The 16,831-nt window shown below is 38.1% G+C and overlaps 1 protein-coding gene and 1 long non-coding RNA gene across 13 annotated transcripts in view; one reads left to right on the top strand and one right to left on the bottom strand.

The window, feature by feature from the left end:
* The window catches only part of trdn (triadin), a 303,322-nt gene that overhangs the window by 139,708 nt on the left and 146,783 nt on the right, over positions 1 to 16,831 (bottom strand). For all 12 annotated transcript variants that reach the window (XM_062979180.1, XM_062979220.1, XM_062979204.1 and 9 more), the window contains 5 exons: positions 14,403 to 14,468; positions 3,646 to 3,681; positions 2,959 to 3,021; positions 2,778 to 2,840; positions 1,703 to 1,765 (listed from right to left, as the gene is read on the bottom strand). In XM_062979180.1, the coding sequence (XP_062835250.1) occupies positions 1,703 to 1,765; positions 2,778 to 2,840; positions 2,959 to 3,021; positions 3,646 to 3,681; positions 14,403 to 14,468 (291 nt within the window). The remainder of the gene's footprint in view (positions 1 to 1,702; positions 1,766 to 2,777; positions 2,841 to 2,958; positions 3,022 to 3,645; positions 3,682 to 14,402; positions 14,469 to 16,831) is intronic.
* The window catches only part of LOC134298579 (uncharacterized), a 41,061-nt gene continuing 32,397 nt past the window's right edge, over positions 8,168 to 16,831 (top strand). The window contains exon 1 of the long non-coding RNA XR_010005690.1: positions 8,168 to 8,356. This is a non-coding gene — a long non-coding RNA (uncharacterized LOC134298579). The remainder of the gene's footprint in view (positions 8,357 to 16,831) is intronic.

The following is a 16,831-nucleotide window of genomic DNA, read 5'->3' as shown; positions in this document are numbered from 1 at the left end:
ACCTCTATGGATATCAGAATGAGATGCCTGCATGACCAACATGAAGAAGGGAAACACCTCTCTTTCTTCTTCCTGGTTGCACAGGCACCACATTTTGACTTTGGCAAAGGCTCTTGTGCAAACAGCCAATCTCTCCTTCTTCCTGGTCACATGGGCACCTCTGCCAATGTCAGAATGGGGTACCCACTCTATCAGGAAGGAAAGGTGATAAAGTTGAAGGAAAAGGAAAATATAAAAAATTGAACCAAATTCTTTACGTGATTGATCAATTAAAATAATATTTGAACAAAGGAAAGTACTGTTCCCAGAGGATGGAGGGAGAGGGGGGAAGGAGAGGAGATATATATATATATATATATATATATACACACACACACACACACACACACACACACACACACACACACACAGGTGGGAGATAAAAGTGGAATCGGCAATATTAAGAAAATCAGACAACAACATTCTGTATATATTTTGAAATGGTGACTTATTTTGATAGTTATACCTGTGTTTACAATTTAAAAAAAACATTTTTAAAAGGAAGGAGAGGCGATTGTTTCCACTGCTTCATGTTGGTTTCACAGCCACTCCATTTCAATGTAAGCAGAGGTGTCTGCAGCAGACAGGAGCTTGCATAGAGCTCCTTGGCTGGCTAGGAGGTGAAGCAGTGATGACATGGCTACAATCCATCTGTTTGTTTTTTTTCCTGTGCTGATAGCATAAGAAAAAGGGTGATGGCACCAGTATCCATTCACTGTCCTCCACCCTTAAACTGGATAGCTCACCTCCATTATGGTGATGAACTCTAATCTAATGCTGCAGTTTAGGTAAGATTCAGCTTTCATTTCTGTCAGGGTCTGTTGGTGGGGAAGAAAATCACTGCAATGTGCCCTTTTACCTCAAATACTGGAAGTGTCACTATTAATATAAAAAAAAATTCCCACAGAAAGTGTCAGGGTTTCTAAAGTGACATTTCTAAAGTGACAATAAGTCATTATAAGGATCAGGACCACCACAGCAGCCAGCATTAAGGATTTGATCACCTGGCTAGCATTGAGTAATTTACAGTCAGGGTGCGGTAGCTGAAAGAATAATTTTAAAAAAACCCCACAAGCTTCTCTGTTAGAGTTGTTGTCAGAGTGTTGAGCTGTTGGAGATGGAGATTCAAAGTTTGACAGATTAATGAAGAAGACCAGAGAGAAGCTAATACTATGGAGAAAGTATGAACTGACATGCTGCCTCATCACACTAGAGCATGAACCCACTTAAAATCCGGTTTTTGCCTCCTGCAGAATTCTGGGATTTGCAGTTTGGCGAGGCCCAGGACCTGTCTGGCTGAGCTGTTTAAAGCCCCTTCCCTAAAGTGGATCCAAGCTCTAGTGTGATGAGGTCCTGGGAGGGCTGGAAAGAAGGGCCAGAGAAGCGTCAAGAACATCTGCTAGATATATGTAAATAAATACTACTATATAAAGTTTTCTACTAAAGAGTCAAGTTGTGCTTGTCTGTTCCTTAATTGGAGGGGGAGTGGTCTTGCTGACGAAAAAAACCCAACAATTTGCTGCAACAGAAAGGGGGATGTGTCCTTCCATGGAAGCAAATATGTAACATTTATCTTAAATTACATTTCCACTGGAGAATATGTACTCTAGTCTGTAACCTATTTAAAAATGAGACAAACCAAATGCATTGTCCAATGGCCTACCTTTCACTTTAATTTCAGAAACATCTTTCTTCTCATGTGCTCCCTTCTTTTCTTCCTCCAACTCTAAGACATGAATTTAAAAAGCAATGCTGTTCTATAAGGAATTACAAATGGCAGCACACTGGGGTTAGATGAATTCATGCAATCCCAAAATAAAAGGGAGACAAAACAAAATCTAAATCACATAATTTAGTTCATCTTTTAAACAGGTATGAGAATAGCAGAGGTTATGTGTTTGCCTGACTTTCCCATAGAAAACAGGCCCTTTCAATAGATGTAAGCATGTGAACTGAACCAAAGGAAGTAGTCCACCAGCAGATAGCCACTGAATTGCTGTTTTAAGACTGTGTGTAGAATAGGAATGGGTGGGGATTTTATTTCATTCCAATTTTTTGAAAAGTTTACCAGCATCTGCAAATGTCCTTATATTCTGATTGGAGTGAAATTGATATTTTTAAAACAAAAAAAATTAATATAGGAGAAACAGCAAATGACATATTCCACACTTAAACTACATTGTAGCCTTTCCCTCAAATACTAGAAGAGTCACTATTAATGTAAAGATTCGGCAGGGACAATCTTAGTTAATCCTCCCCTCATTTCATTTCTTTAGCTGCAAAATAATTTGTACTCAAGTAATTGAGTGGGAGCAGAGGAGACAGACAGAGCCTTGCCTTTCTCATAGACTCAGGCAAAAGCAAACTTCTTCAGCCTCCCCTAGCTTGTGTATTCTTCCTTACATAATAGTTTTTGCCATCTTGCCCACACACTGCTGTTGTTTGGACAAACATATATTGCTTTTTATTTGTGAAATATTAATGTTAAAGGGTATGAAATTCATCTATCCATATGCAGGGCTTTGACTGATTAACTCTTAAGTCTGGGTACTAACTGCAGCCAAAATCATACCACTTATTGATCCACCACAAAGAAACAGCCTCCTGCTTCAGCCACTTCTCTGTGGTCACATTTAGATAGATCAACATGTGACCTGGCTGATTGAATTTGCCCTGGGAATTTACTGAAATAGGTTCAGGAAAAATCAAACAACACAATCTTTGTGCAAATAGCTTACGTTTCACTTTAATTTCAGGAATAACTTTCTTCGTATGGGTTATTTTTCTCCTGTCTTCAGTGTCTAAGACAGAAATCAAGAGAGGATGAATTTCTTTTGTTTCTTAAAGAACTACAAAAGGCAGAGTTCTTTGAAGAGCAAGTAAATTAATTGTCACACTTTAAAACAATAAATATCCTACCTTTTGTTTTAACTTCATGAAAAGCTTTCTTTTCTTGAACTATCTTCCTTCCTTTTTCTTCTTCTAAGGAATGGATTTAAAAGGTAATTATTCTACTCTGTATTTCTCACTCAAGAATTGCCAGTCAAACTGACAGAAGCCTTCTTTTGAGGTGTCATTTCCAAGCTTTGGAGAAATAATACAGGAAACAATGGAAAAGGTAGAAAATTTTGCTACACAAACAGCATTTTGGGGATGATCAAGCATACTTTAATGGGAGATGTGTCTAGGCTTTGTCTTAGTGAGGTACTGTCCTATTTATTGTAACTGGTGTAGAAGATTAGGTAGTGCAGAGGTGAGAATGATAAAACCAGCTAAATATTTGGACCTCAGGTTCTCGCAAACTCAGTCAGCAGAGCCAATGTTAGGATTCCTGGGAGTTGTAATTCATCTAGAGCTGGGGTGGGAAAATTGTGGCCCATGTGCTGCATGCAGTTCTCAAGGTCGTTTTTCTGTCCTTAAGGGCTCCCAAATGTCCCCAAATAAAATCTAGGGGTTTTGGGGTGCTATCATCATGTTTAGGGTAATATAAAATAGCAAATTGACTGAACAGTATGACACTCTATCCAGACTGATTATCTGACTTCACTAAGAACTTTGTTTCACTAGCCCCAAAAGAGGACGGGGATAACAATTAATAGTACTTACTTATCAACTTTGGAGCTGTCACATTAAGTGTTCCCACTGTATGGGAGAAAATAATAATGTTGTTTTTTAAAAAGAAAAGCCACAAGAAAACAAAGAATAAATTACAAAAGCTGGAAAAGCACAGCATGTTTTCAGAAGCTCCAGCAAATTTGATTGAAAGCATTATAAAACAGACACCTCCTTAAAAGCTAGACATCCCATATTTGTTTTGCATATTAGTTTCACTAATAAAATCTCAATCAAGTTGTCAGGGAAGGGAGTAGTTTAGATACATTACACAAACTGCACTAGACCAAATTCATCCTGCCTGTATGACAATATTGTAATATCCGCAGTGGAAAAGAATTCTTGTTAAGCTGTTTAACTAGATATGTTTCTTTAATATAAAACACCTTTTTTCTCTGTTTGGCACTGTATAAATGATTTCACATCAATCTAGCGTAAATTTATTAATAAGTTAGATATATTCTATAGATCCAATGTACTGCCTAGAGTTAAAATGCCTCAGATATAGCAACACTGCTGGATTAGATTTGCTAATGGGTATGCGATATACTGTAATAATATACTCTGTTACTGTGCTAAACCTCTAAACACCTAGAAAGGATGGAGGCATGAATCTTGGTGACCTCTTCCACTTCCAACAGGTGGTCATTGGTCAGTACAGCTAATAATCATTAGTAATGCTGTCAGTCTGTCCTTTTGCTGCATGCACAGAGATATGTATGTTCAACTCTATTCACTCTGTCTGATGTTATATACAAGGAGCTATGGATGGGGACTCTGTCTAAAAGGGGAAAAAGTCAGACAGCACATAGTAATTTTTATAGATAGAATGACAAATAGACAGACAGATAGATGGATAGATTTTCAATAGGTTTTTGTTGCTCATAATGTTAGGTTCCAGGCAATAAACCTAATTAAAAATAAGACATTCAAATACAATTACAATTTTAATTCATTGACAATGAAGATAAATATTATATCACTGCCTTTAAAAAACAAACTTATTTTTACATTTATTTCAAACCCAAACTCAATAGGTGATTAGGACAAAAATATTCAAATAGATGGGGATCAATGTAAACAAAATTAAGATCAAATCAAACCAAAAAAATATATAAGTGCTGAAATAAATAGGGCATGTGCCTAAGTACATGTACAGAAAATTGTCATATATGTAATTTTATATAGTATGATACTCTCCAAATTCTTTCCTGAATGTTCACTTACATCTGTCTTGATTGTCCAAATATGCTACAATAGCTCTCCTTGAAACTGATCAAACTTAGTTCAGTGGTGGTCATAAATTAGATTCTTTTGGCAGATTTCAGGGCAAAATGGTAAAAGATCAGCAAGAGTTTTTAACACCTAAAATAGTTTTTTTAAGCAAAGGAAGGAAATACTGAGTGGCATTCCATGGACGCCAATATTAAAAGACAAGGGAGTTAAAGATGGATGCGAGTTTTTAAAAAGTGAAATACTCAAGGCGCAAATGCAAACAGTGCCAACAAAGAAAAAAAATAAAACAAGTGCGAAGAAGCCAGAATGGATGTCCAAAGAACTTCTAACCGAGCTAAGACTCAAAAGTGACATGCACAAGAAGTGGAAAAGGGGAAAAATCACCAAAGAAGAATTCAAACATATAGCCAACTCCTGTAGGGAAAAGGTTCACAAGACTAAAGCACAAAATGAGCTCAGGCTTGCCAGGGACATTAAAAACAACAAAAATGTGTTTTTTGCTTACGTTGGTAAAAAAAGGAAGAACAAGGAGGCGATAGGGCCTCTGCAAGGAGAAGATGGGGTGATGGTGACGGGACAGAGAAAGGCAGAACTATTGAATGCCTTCTTTGCCTCGGTCTTCTCACAAAAAGAAAGCCATCTTCAACCTCAGCAACATGGAATGGACGAAGGATTAGACGAAATCCAACCCCAAATAGGGAAACAAGTTGTCCAGGAACACCTGGCCACTCTAAATGAATTCAAGTCCCCAGGGCCAGATCAGCTACATCCAAGAGTATTGAAGGAACTAGCGGAAGTTATTTCAGAACCACTGGCAATTATCTTCAAGAGTTCTTGGAGAACGGGAGAAGTCCCAGCAGATTGGAGGAGAGTGAATGTGGTCCCTATCTTCAAGAAGGGAAAAAAGAACGACCCAAACAATTACTGTCCGGTCAGCCTCACGTCGATACCAGGCAAGATTCTGGAAAAGATCATTAAGGAAGTGGTCTGCAAACACTTTGAAACAAATGCTAATAGTCAACACGGATTTACCAAAAACAAGTCATGCCAGACTAATCTGATCTCTTTTTTCAACAGAGTTACGAGTTGGATCGATACAGGGAACGCTGTAGATGTAGCGTACCTGGATTTCAGTAAGGCCTTCGACAAAGTCCCCCACGACCTTCTGGCAAACAAACTATTAAAATGTGGGCTAGACAAAACTTCGGTTATGTGGATCTGTAATTGGCTAAGCGAACGAACCCAAAGGGTGCTCACCACTGCGTCTTCTTCATCTTGGAAGGAAGTCACGAGTGGAGTGCCGCAGGGTTCCGTCCTGGGCCCGGTTCTGTTCAACATCTTTATTAACGACTTAGATGAAGGGTTAGAAGGCACGATCATCAAGTTTGCAGATGATACCAAACTGGGAGGGATAGCCAACACTCCAGGAGACAGGAGCAGAATTCAAAATGATCTTAACAGACTAGAGAGATGGGCCAAAACTAACAAAATGAAGTTCAACAGGGACAAATGCAAGATACTCCACTTCGGCAGAAAAAATGGGATGCAAAGATACAGAATGGGGGATGTCTGGCTCGACAGCAGTACATGTGAAAAAGATCTTGGAGTCCTCGTGGACAACAAGTTAAACATGAGCCAACAATGTGATGTGGCTGCTAAAAAAGCCAACGGATTCTGGCCTGCATAAATAGTGGTATAGCATCTAGATCCAGGGAAGTCATGCTGCCTTGGTCAGACCACACCTGGAATACTGTGTCCAATTCTGGGCACTGCAATTGAAGGGAGATGTTGACAAGCTGGAAAGCGTCCAGAGGAGGGCAACTAAAAAGATCAAGGGTCTGGAGAACAAGCCCTATGAGGAGTGGCTTAAAGAATTGGGCATGTTTAGCCTGCAGAAGAGAAGGCTGAGAGGAGACATGATAGCCATGTATAAATATGTGAGGGGAAGTCATAGGGAGGAGGGAGCAAGCTTGTTTTCTGCTGCCCTGCAGACTAGGACGCGGAACAACGGCTTCAAACTACAGGAAAGGAGATTCCACCTGAATATCAGGAGATTCCACCTGAACTTCCTCACTGTGAGAGCTGTTCGGTAGTGGAAGGCTCCTTCTTTGGAGGCTTTTAAGCAGAGGCTGGATGGCCATCTGTCGGGGAGTGCTTTAAATGCGATTTCCTGCATCTTGGCAGGGGGTTGGACTGGATGGCCCATGAGGTCTCTTCCAACTCTACTATTCTATGATTCTATGATTCTAAGAAGAAATTGGTTGAGTGTAAGGTGAAAGAGCCAGCATTCTATACTTTTATTTATTTCATGTCAAAAGCATTGCATAATAAATATGTTTAAAAGTGATAAAATAAAGTAAATCACAAGCAGCTAAATAGTTTTAGACCAAAAGCGGGCAACAGCGACCGCATTGTCTGTAGCTTTAAACAACTCCTCCTCTTTACATGAGGCAGGATACTGCTTCACGTGCTGGACTCTGGAGACCAATGTTTGACTTCACACACAGCAGTGGAAATCATTGGGCTACCTTGGGCAAGTTTCACACCCTCAGCCGCAAAGAAAGGCAATGACAACCCCTCTAATCAAATCTTGCCAGGAAAACCCAGTGTTAGGTTCATTTTAGAATTACCATAAGTTGAAAATGACTTGAAGGCATACAACAACAAAGCAAAAAATAAATTAGATCTGCTAAGACGAAATTTTGCCTACCTCTGGCATAATACACACACATTGAGGAAAAAACCTCAAATCCTAATTATTTAGAGAAAGAATTTGTGGTCTGAGTCCAGATGCACAATGTTCCACAATATGTATATCTCACTGAGGAACAGAATGATCCAAGAACAAGAAATACCCTCTTCAATATTATTTAAAAATCATTTCAAAGTTGGCCTTCAACCTCCCTTCTTCACTTTATTTTCTTCAGAACCATCTCCCTCAATCCCAGTTGCTGGAAAACTGCCCTGAAGTAAAAGGCTGTTTTTCAAAAGTAAAATTAAATTTTTAAAAGTCACTGAGATTTATTTCTGCAGGAGCAAGGGATTGAAAGATGTGATGTGAAAAATAAGAAGGATTTAATATAAGCCTAAAAAGGTCAGGCATATTGTGCTGAATGGTCTTCAATGACTCCTACAGCATCTCATGTTTTCCACCTGCGATATCAAGTAGCTTTTAAGAGCCAGGAAGGTTGGGGAAGGCATTAGCGCTGGCTCCAAGCCAAGTATCCTTCAAAGTCGATTTGAGTGTAACAACAGCCTGTTGATCTGCCAGTGATGGGAAGCTCTAAATATAGCGACGCACTTGAGTTACAAGGCATGGTGCTACACAAATGACACTCCTCTCCAGAGACATACACTGCAATGCACTGTATTTTCACACTTAGCTTCCAAGATGATACAGGTAGTAAGTCACATTAGTGCTGACTCGGAAAGAGCATTCCTGCTCATCAATCATCAGCAACAGGAGGAGGTAAGAAATGTGCTGAAAAAGGCAACCACTAGTCAGTATGCTGAGTGGCTGGGGCAGGGTGTGGGGGGTACCTAGGAGCAGGAAATAACTGGCAGGAGTGAATGCCAAAGAGGGCAAATGGGCAACTTGGTTCAGTTAAGCCTCTTAACTCCTTGGGGGCTTATTTAGTGTTTCTTTAAAAACTCCAAGAAGAGCTTTAAGAAAAGCTTTTATGAGAGACATTTAATATACAATGCACCCTTGAGATCTGATGGGGTCTAGTTCCAGGATCCTCTATGGATCCCAGAATCCATGGATACTCAAGTTTCATTACATACAGTGGGGTTGTAAAATGCTGTCCCTAACTTAAAATGGAAAAATCAATAACGTTTGTTTTTTTTTGTTGTTTTTTTTGGGGGGGGGATGAGGATTTTCAGACCATGGATGGTTGACTCCATGGATGCAGAATCTTTGGATGTGGAGGACCAACTGTATTAGCTCAATTTTTTTATATAAAATACTGCCTTCAGATTCAAAATGAGAAAGTGCAGGAAGGTTGAAATGAAATGTATTATTATTAACGGACTCTTTTCAAAACTAATCAGCAATATGTCAGATTATAATTGAGATAGTTGCCGGTTCGTATATTATACCCATATCCATATAGAGTCCTTCAAAGCATGTTTTAATATGACATAGAGATAGAATGCAATAATAAATAACTTTTAAAACCTAAATTAAAGTTATGATTTAGCTATATCTGTTCTATTTACACTATCCAGGGGCATTTGGTTCCAATTTTATTTTTTGAAATGAAAATAGTGCTTCTAATGTTGCCCATTCTTGAATACCTCAAAATATTAATATTCATTCAAATCGAATAGGAATAGAACTAATATTTCTAGTACATTAGACCTTAACGAAAGCCTGTTGTGTCTGTGAGCTCATCTCATCCAACAAGTTCCTTTTGAATACCATTTCTTCAAATGAGGATTCTGCTTAGATTCCAGATCTTCCTTCCATAAATTATTGTTATGCTGTCTTGATTTAATCAGAAGATTTATAAAGGCCAAGAAAATGCTGACCTGATAACAGGAGAGTTTCTGCTTTTTCATTGTGAAAGCCTATTTGACTTCTATCAAAGCTCCCTGATCAAAACCAGGTATAGCAATCACTCCATTTTTTTAAAAAAAAAATCATGCCTATTATTACCTTCACTTGTCTGTTATAATCAACGTCTGTTCCTAAGTAAGTGAAGGAATAATGAGTCACAGAAGAATCATTGGAAACAAAACAGAGCCCATAATCCCAATGTCTTTTTCTAAAAAGAAATCTGTTTTTCCCTCTTGGTACGCAAAAATCATTAACTGTCTTTTCTGCCTGTACCAATTAGCTGTTTGACAACTCAAGAGTCAGCTACACAGATGTATACTATCTATTTATTGCAACACTCAAACTGAGCCTTCAGTTTGACCCATAGCCAGTCATTCCAATTTGACCTCCTGAGAAGATTACAGTCTTCATATCTCACAGTGCAGAATAAGTGTAATAGCTATCTGTAACCAGTATGGGAAACCTATCACCTTATTAAGAAGCACAAAAGGGAACAGAGGAGCATAAACTTTGACAGTGAATTGAACAGAAAAAAGGTGAAACCATTCAATGATAGTTCCTATTGTCTGTAAAATAGAAGTTCAAATGTCACTCTTAAAGCATGCGCATCTAGAGCCACTGAAGCACAGTTCCCAACACTGAGGGTCCTTCCTCACAGCCCTATATCCCAGAATATCAAGGCAGCAAACTCCAGATTATCTGAGTGTGGACTCAGACAACCCAGTTCAAAGCAGATATTGTGGGATTTTCTGTCTTGATATTCTTGGATATAAGGCTGCGTGAAAGGGCTCTGAGACTAAAAACAATGAATTCAAACCAGAATTAGTAAAGCTTACATTTGGTAGTGGCAGTGTGTGCCTTCAAATCCTTTCCAATCCACAGTGACTTCAAAACAAACTTATTACAGGGTTTTCTTGGCCAAATTTGTTCAGAAGAAGTTTGCCATGCCTTTCTTTGAGGCTAAGTGAGTGTTATTTGCCCAAGACCCCCAGTGGGTTTCATGGCTGAGAAGGGATTTGAACCCTGTTCTACAGAATCATAGTCCAGCACTCAAATCACTATACCACACTGGCTCAAGTTTATAATAGACCCACTGAAATGAAAGGGGCATATTATTTGTGGCTTAAAGTGGCTAAGACTGAGACAAATTAAGTTCAATTAAAATAATCTGGATATATATCAATGTTAATTGGGCCTCTCAGTTTACATCTGGATATGAAATTGATCACATATGGCCCTGCTTCCCGACATATGTCCTGTCACTACAACAATTACACATATTTATATTACACATTATATATATACACATTTTAGCATCTGATGAAGTAGTCTTAAGTCTACAAAAGCTTATGCCTCCAACTTCTTTATTTGTTAGTCTCATAGATGTTACAAGATCACTTGTATACTGAACCAGACAATTATTAGTCAGATTCAATATACAAGGGGTCTGTTTGCTTTTGCACAACTATATAAATAAACAGATATAGTTGTGCAAAAGCAAACATTACTTGAACTGAAATTGGTCACTGATGCTTGGGTGTCAGTTTTTCTTCTGTAAAGGATCACTGAATGAGTGCTTGAGAACATGGAAAGTTTTTATTTTTACTCTGTGTTTCAAACTTATTCACTCAGCTTAGTCCTATGAGGTTTCAACAGCATGTACCAAAGAAAATACTAGCAAAGAAAGAACAAATATCTTGCAATTTCTCTGTTGCCTTAGCAACTAGAGTTTGGAGCTGATTCCCTGAGATAGTCCTTGAGATGATCTTTAGGAAGAGCAGTTAGCCTCCTCTCATTCTCCAGCAGTATTAGGGATGGAAGGTCTTGGAAACTCAATGTCTTAAAGTACTGCTGCTGGGTGAAGCCATCAAGCTGTAGCCTCCAAATTCCAGCAGAACTAGTGGGTTTTACTTCTAAGCAAAAGTCTTAAGAATTCTTCAGGTGAAAAATAACAAATCAGTGGAAGCCCAACTATGTTGTTGGCTTAACTGGCTATCTGGACTCCAAAAGGGCTTGGTTTTTCATGCTGTATCCAGGGCAACTCCAAAGCTGACTACCCTGGGTTATTTGACTGGTGTAGATGAAGCTTTATATCAGTAGTTCCTGTTTGTTGCTTCTGGTCTTTGTTGATGTCAGGAAAATGGCACAGATAGGTCTGACAAATCACTGGATTGTGTGGGTGTGGGAAAACATGTCATGTGAATATGACGGTTAATAGATTTCTGGGTTTAGGGTCAGAATTGCAATACTTTATTTTTCACTTAGAAAATATATAATATATTTATTTCCTATGTGTTTCATTTCTCTTTTTAATGAGGTATGTATGTAAATCAGCTATTTTGTTAATAGCACTACTTTGAAGATAAATATTTGTTGAACTTCTCAAATTTGAATATTCACATTTGTTTCAATTAAAGCTAAATGTGTTCAAAATTACTACTTGGGTTCTTGTAATCCCAAAGTAAGACTACTTAAACCTTTATCCTTATTTCTTAGGCTCCAGCACTAGGTGACCAGTTCTTTATAACATTTTATTTATTTATTTACTTCACATGTTCTATGCACCTCATTTTTTTTTATTCTTTCCTTGCTTAAATGAATGTCATCATTTAATTGGGGGGGGGGGAGATATGTGCTTTATACACTTTTCTGTAAAGAACGCCAATTCAGCTAAGTATAAGTATTTATTTATTTATTTATTTACAGTATTTATATTCCGCCCTTCTCACCCCGAAGGGGACTCAGGCGGATTACATTATAACACACATAGGGCAAACATTCAATGCCCATAAACACATCAAACAGAGACTGAGAGACACACGCAGAGGCAAGTTAACCTTCTTCTGAGGGGATGTTCGATTCTGGCCACAGGGGGGAGCAGCTGCTTCATCATCCACACTGACGGCACTTCCTCATTCCAGGTCGTAAATTAGTTAATCTTGCCTCCCCACTTTAGTGGTACCTTATCTCCTACTTGATAGATGCAACTATCTTTCGGGTTGCTAGGTCAGCAACGAGCAGGGGCTATTTTTTTATTTTTAATTGACGGGTGCTCACCCCGCCACGGGCTGGCCTCAAACTCATGACCTCATGGTCAGAGTGATTTAAGGCAGCTGCTCAACAGCTGCGCCACAGCCCGGCCCCTAAGTATGTGCCTTATCTTTTCAGCTGTATGTATCAATTAGCAAAAAACAAAGATTAGTATAAAAAGAACAATCAGTTCAAACAATGGTTCAAATTCCTTGAACAACAGAAAGATATTGTAATTATTAATTTGGAAAAATGAGAGCTAAATATTTATTTCATGGTTTTTAAAATTTAGCACAGTAAATGTATTTCAGGACAATGCATGTTTAGGGCAATGCATGTTTATTGTTTATCCATTTTTCAATGAACTTGGTTTAGGAAATTAGAAGAGGTGCAGCCATCATAAGCAGTAAAGAAGATCATCTGCCGGACACCAGGCATGATGGGGCTTAAACAGGGAGCTAGGGACTTACATAGGGTGGAGCAACTTTGGACCTCCAGATGTTTTGGAATAGAGCTCCAATAATAATAATAATAATAATAATAATAATAATAATAATAATAATAATAATAATAATAATAAAAACTGTAATAATATTATCCCTTAACACTGTCCATGCTGCCATGGGGTTCTTGGGAGTTGCAATCCAAAACATCTAGTTGACCAAAGGTTCTTCCCCATGTTTGGATCGAGGTCTTTCCCTTTTGTGTCAGTAGAACTTCTAAAAGGCTCCAACAGGTCTTCATGGAATTCTCTTAAGCACAGTGTCAGCTGGTGAGTAGCTGAAACCTCCAGCTTCATCCCATAGAGACCCTACAGTATCAAATTATTTATCAATACGAGTAAACAAGCAAAGTATTCAGCTTCTCCTCAGTAACCTCATATTCTGCTTCCCACACCATTTTTGCTAACTGTTCCACTGTTGCCCAATCCAGACATGCTTGACAAATGCCTCAATTGTTGCTTAGCATCTCTAAGGGTCCTTTTGTGTCATATCCAGTCCTAATAACAATATTGCCCACAATTTTAAGGGAAACAGACCACCCTAACTGTTCATTAGTAATGTGAACTCTACAGTATACAACAGAAATAATAATAATATACTTAGATTCTTATTTTAGAAGGGACTATGCTTGCAAAGTGGATGTATAAATGGAAATGCAGAAGGGACAAGGAATGAACATCTATGTTACTCAACTTATTTCAGCATTTTTAATAGAAGTGAAACATTAATCCAACCTAGATCAGACTTACAAAATCAATGAAAATCTGTTGGGTCAATACATACAACACATACAGAAAACATACAACTACATCAATTTAATGAGTTTACTTTAGTTAATACTAACAAATGAAATAGAATTAAATGGTCATTAATAGCATGTATATTTTTTCTTACCGTGGTCTCTTTGAGTATGTTATTTTACATTTATCAAATTGTGAACACCCAACAATGTTTAATTTTTGTCTGGCCATGACAAAGCTATGTTCCCTTAAAGAGCTTACTATGCTATGCTGTAATGTGACTAAATGACTTCACAGCAATTTGCAGTATTTTTGTTTTGTAAGGCATTATGTCCTCATTGTGCCATTCTTTGAAAGAAGTGTAATGTACACTTTATACCTTTACCACAATCACACCTTGGCAGTTTTAGCATCAGTTGATTTTGGAACAGTAGCACTGTGTAGGCTGCAAGTTAATACTTCAGAAGATGATAAAGTATTTAGCTGTTTCCCAGGTATTATATAATATCCAAAGAAATGAAGGGAAAAGAAAGGGAAATTATAGGCAGTAGGTTGCATAAAAGACACACAGATTGAAAGCTGTGTTCAATTCTGAGAAGCCCAGTTCAAGAAGATTATGGGGAAGTTAGAAGAACTATAATACAAGTTTTAGAATCTTTGAAGAAAGAAAGTTTAACTTGCCTGCAGAAGCTGGGACTTCAGGTGAAATTGCTGGGGTCTGTGGTAAAAATAGTTGAGGAGTTGGTCCTGCATATAAGAGAAGAGGGGAAAAAGATAATAAAACAATACACGATTTTATAATAATGTGAACTGAAATACACAGCTTCTTTCTTTTGAATCATTCATGTACAGGCACATTCAAAAACATACACACATTGTGGATACCTGAAAACATGGATAACAGCAAACCCCATGTTTTGACTATTGTTGGGCTGGAAGCATCCCATAGAATAGCACTGGTGACCTATGACTTCATCATACACAATAAAATCAGCATTTCTACACATTTAAAAATCAGCAACCCACGGAACCCATCACATGACACAAGCCTCAACTGTGGATTCCAGGTATTTCATCATTTCTAAAGTGTGGATTTTCCTCACGATTCCTAAATCAATTGGCAATTGACTTAATTTTCAATTCTCTGCATAGAGAATTGTAAAAAATCACAATTTAACATATGATTGGAATCATCATGTGGGGACGGGGAGCCAAGATGGGGAACTCTGCTTTGTTCCTAATTATTTTGGTTTACCGTAGGCATCGTTTGGACGCCTTCAGTAAAAGTAAGACAGGTCTCACTTTTAAGGTATGTCTGGATGGGCCCTCAGAAAACAGATATTTCCCTGCTCAAAATTGTTCAGTGTTTTAGGGGAGATTTCCTTTAAAGTTAATTCCAAAGGGGCTCTGAAAGAATGGCAGAAATTTATCATCTGACAGCTCTTCTGACATGATAATTTCAAAGGGTTTGGAAATCAACTGAGGGGATGAAAGCAGATTCTGTGCAAGTGTGCAAGTACCTTTCAGGACAAGGTAAGAATTGACAGGAAAAGTTGGAATACAGACAATGAGCTCAAGTTAAAAATGCAGTTCTTTAAAATATTTTACATTCACTTAGTTTTGCTCCTTGCCAAATAGAAAGATGTGACAAATTGTGCAATTAGGTTTAATGGCTTTTTGAGAAATATGACAAAGGGTTGACTCTCAGAATGTTGTATAGAGTAATATTGAAGAAAAATGACTGATTCAGAGACCTTGGCTACTACATGGGACATGCTCTAGGACCCTGGTACATAGCATGAGCCTTAATTTTTTAAAAAATATCAAAAACTCAAAAGCTCAAGAGTGAAAAAAGCCCCTTAGGTCAAAATGTTTGTTCCAAGAAGGTCTCATCAAGCCTGGTAAAAATCTTTTCTTATGTTTCCATGTGCTATAAAATATATCTTTATTCACTTTGATGATGAGCACAGAATAGAGGAGTCCAGATTAATATTTTATCCATTCGTTTGATTAAATATGTTAAAGGGGGTGTTCTAAATCAATTTGCCCCTTTCTTGAAGGTTCAAAGCTTGGTTTTAAATGATCTCACAAATGCACTTAAAACTAAGAAAGTCAGATACAAAATCTGTCAACAGAAGTATTATCATTATAATCCATGACTAAATGGCCCTCGCTGTGCAGTAAATAAGAAAAAGCCTGGTTTTCCTCCCTCCTATCAATATGCTTCAGTAATCCAGCTGTTAATAACTATTCCAGCTGTTACTGTAGCCAATCAGATTATTACTGTAACCGTCATTGAATTTTTTGGACACTGTGCTATCCGAGGACTCAAGTATGTGACCATAGAGAAGAGTCATTACATATCAGTAAAGTTGGCCATGTGCCCTTTCACACTACATAGTTATAGCATTATGATTCTACTTTTGCTGCTCTGGCTACATCCTATGGGATCCTGGGGTTTGCTGTTTATGGAGGAGCATGAGGAATCAAGAGTGTTTTATGCCACTTTAATCCCTGTGGGGTTTGTAATTTAGAAAGACACTAGATATCTCTGGCTGAATGTTCTAAATGCTTGTAATAATAATAATAATAATAATAATAATAATAATAATAATAATAATAATAACAACAACAACAACAACAACAACAACAACAACAACAACAATAATATGTGGCCCAAATGATTCATTGGAACTTATGCCTCAAGTACCACCTGCCAGCAGCAAAGAACTGGTGGGATCACAAACCTGCAAAAATATTGGAGAATGAGCACGCAAAGATAGTGTGGGACTTCCGAATCCAGACTGACAAAGTTCTGGAACACAACACACCAGACATCACAGTTGTGGAAAAGAACAAGGTTTGGATCATTGATGTTGCCATCCCAGGTGACAGTCGCATAGATGAAAAACAACAGGAAAAACTCAGCCACTATCAGGACCTCAAGATTGAACTTCAAAGACTCTGGAAGAAACCAGTGCAGGTGGTCCCGGTGGTGATGGGCACACTGGGTGCCGTGCCAAAAGATCTCAGCCGGCATTTGGAAACAATAGACATTGACAAAATCACCATCTGCCAACTGCAAAAGGCCACCCTACTGGGATCTGCAC

The sequence above is a fragment of the Anolis carolinensis genome, chromosome 1 (genome assembly GCF_035594765.1).
Source record: "Anolis carolinensis isolate JA03-04 chromosome 1, rAnoCar3.1.pri, whole genome shotgun sequence".
Classification (NCBI taxonomy): Eukaryota; Metazoa; Chordata; class Lepidosauria; order Squamata; family Dactyloidae; genus Anolis; species Anolis carolinensis.
The sequence above is the reverse complement of the archived record's forward strand: the minus strand, read 5'-3'. Positions and strand labels throughout refer to the sequence as shown.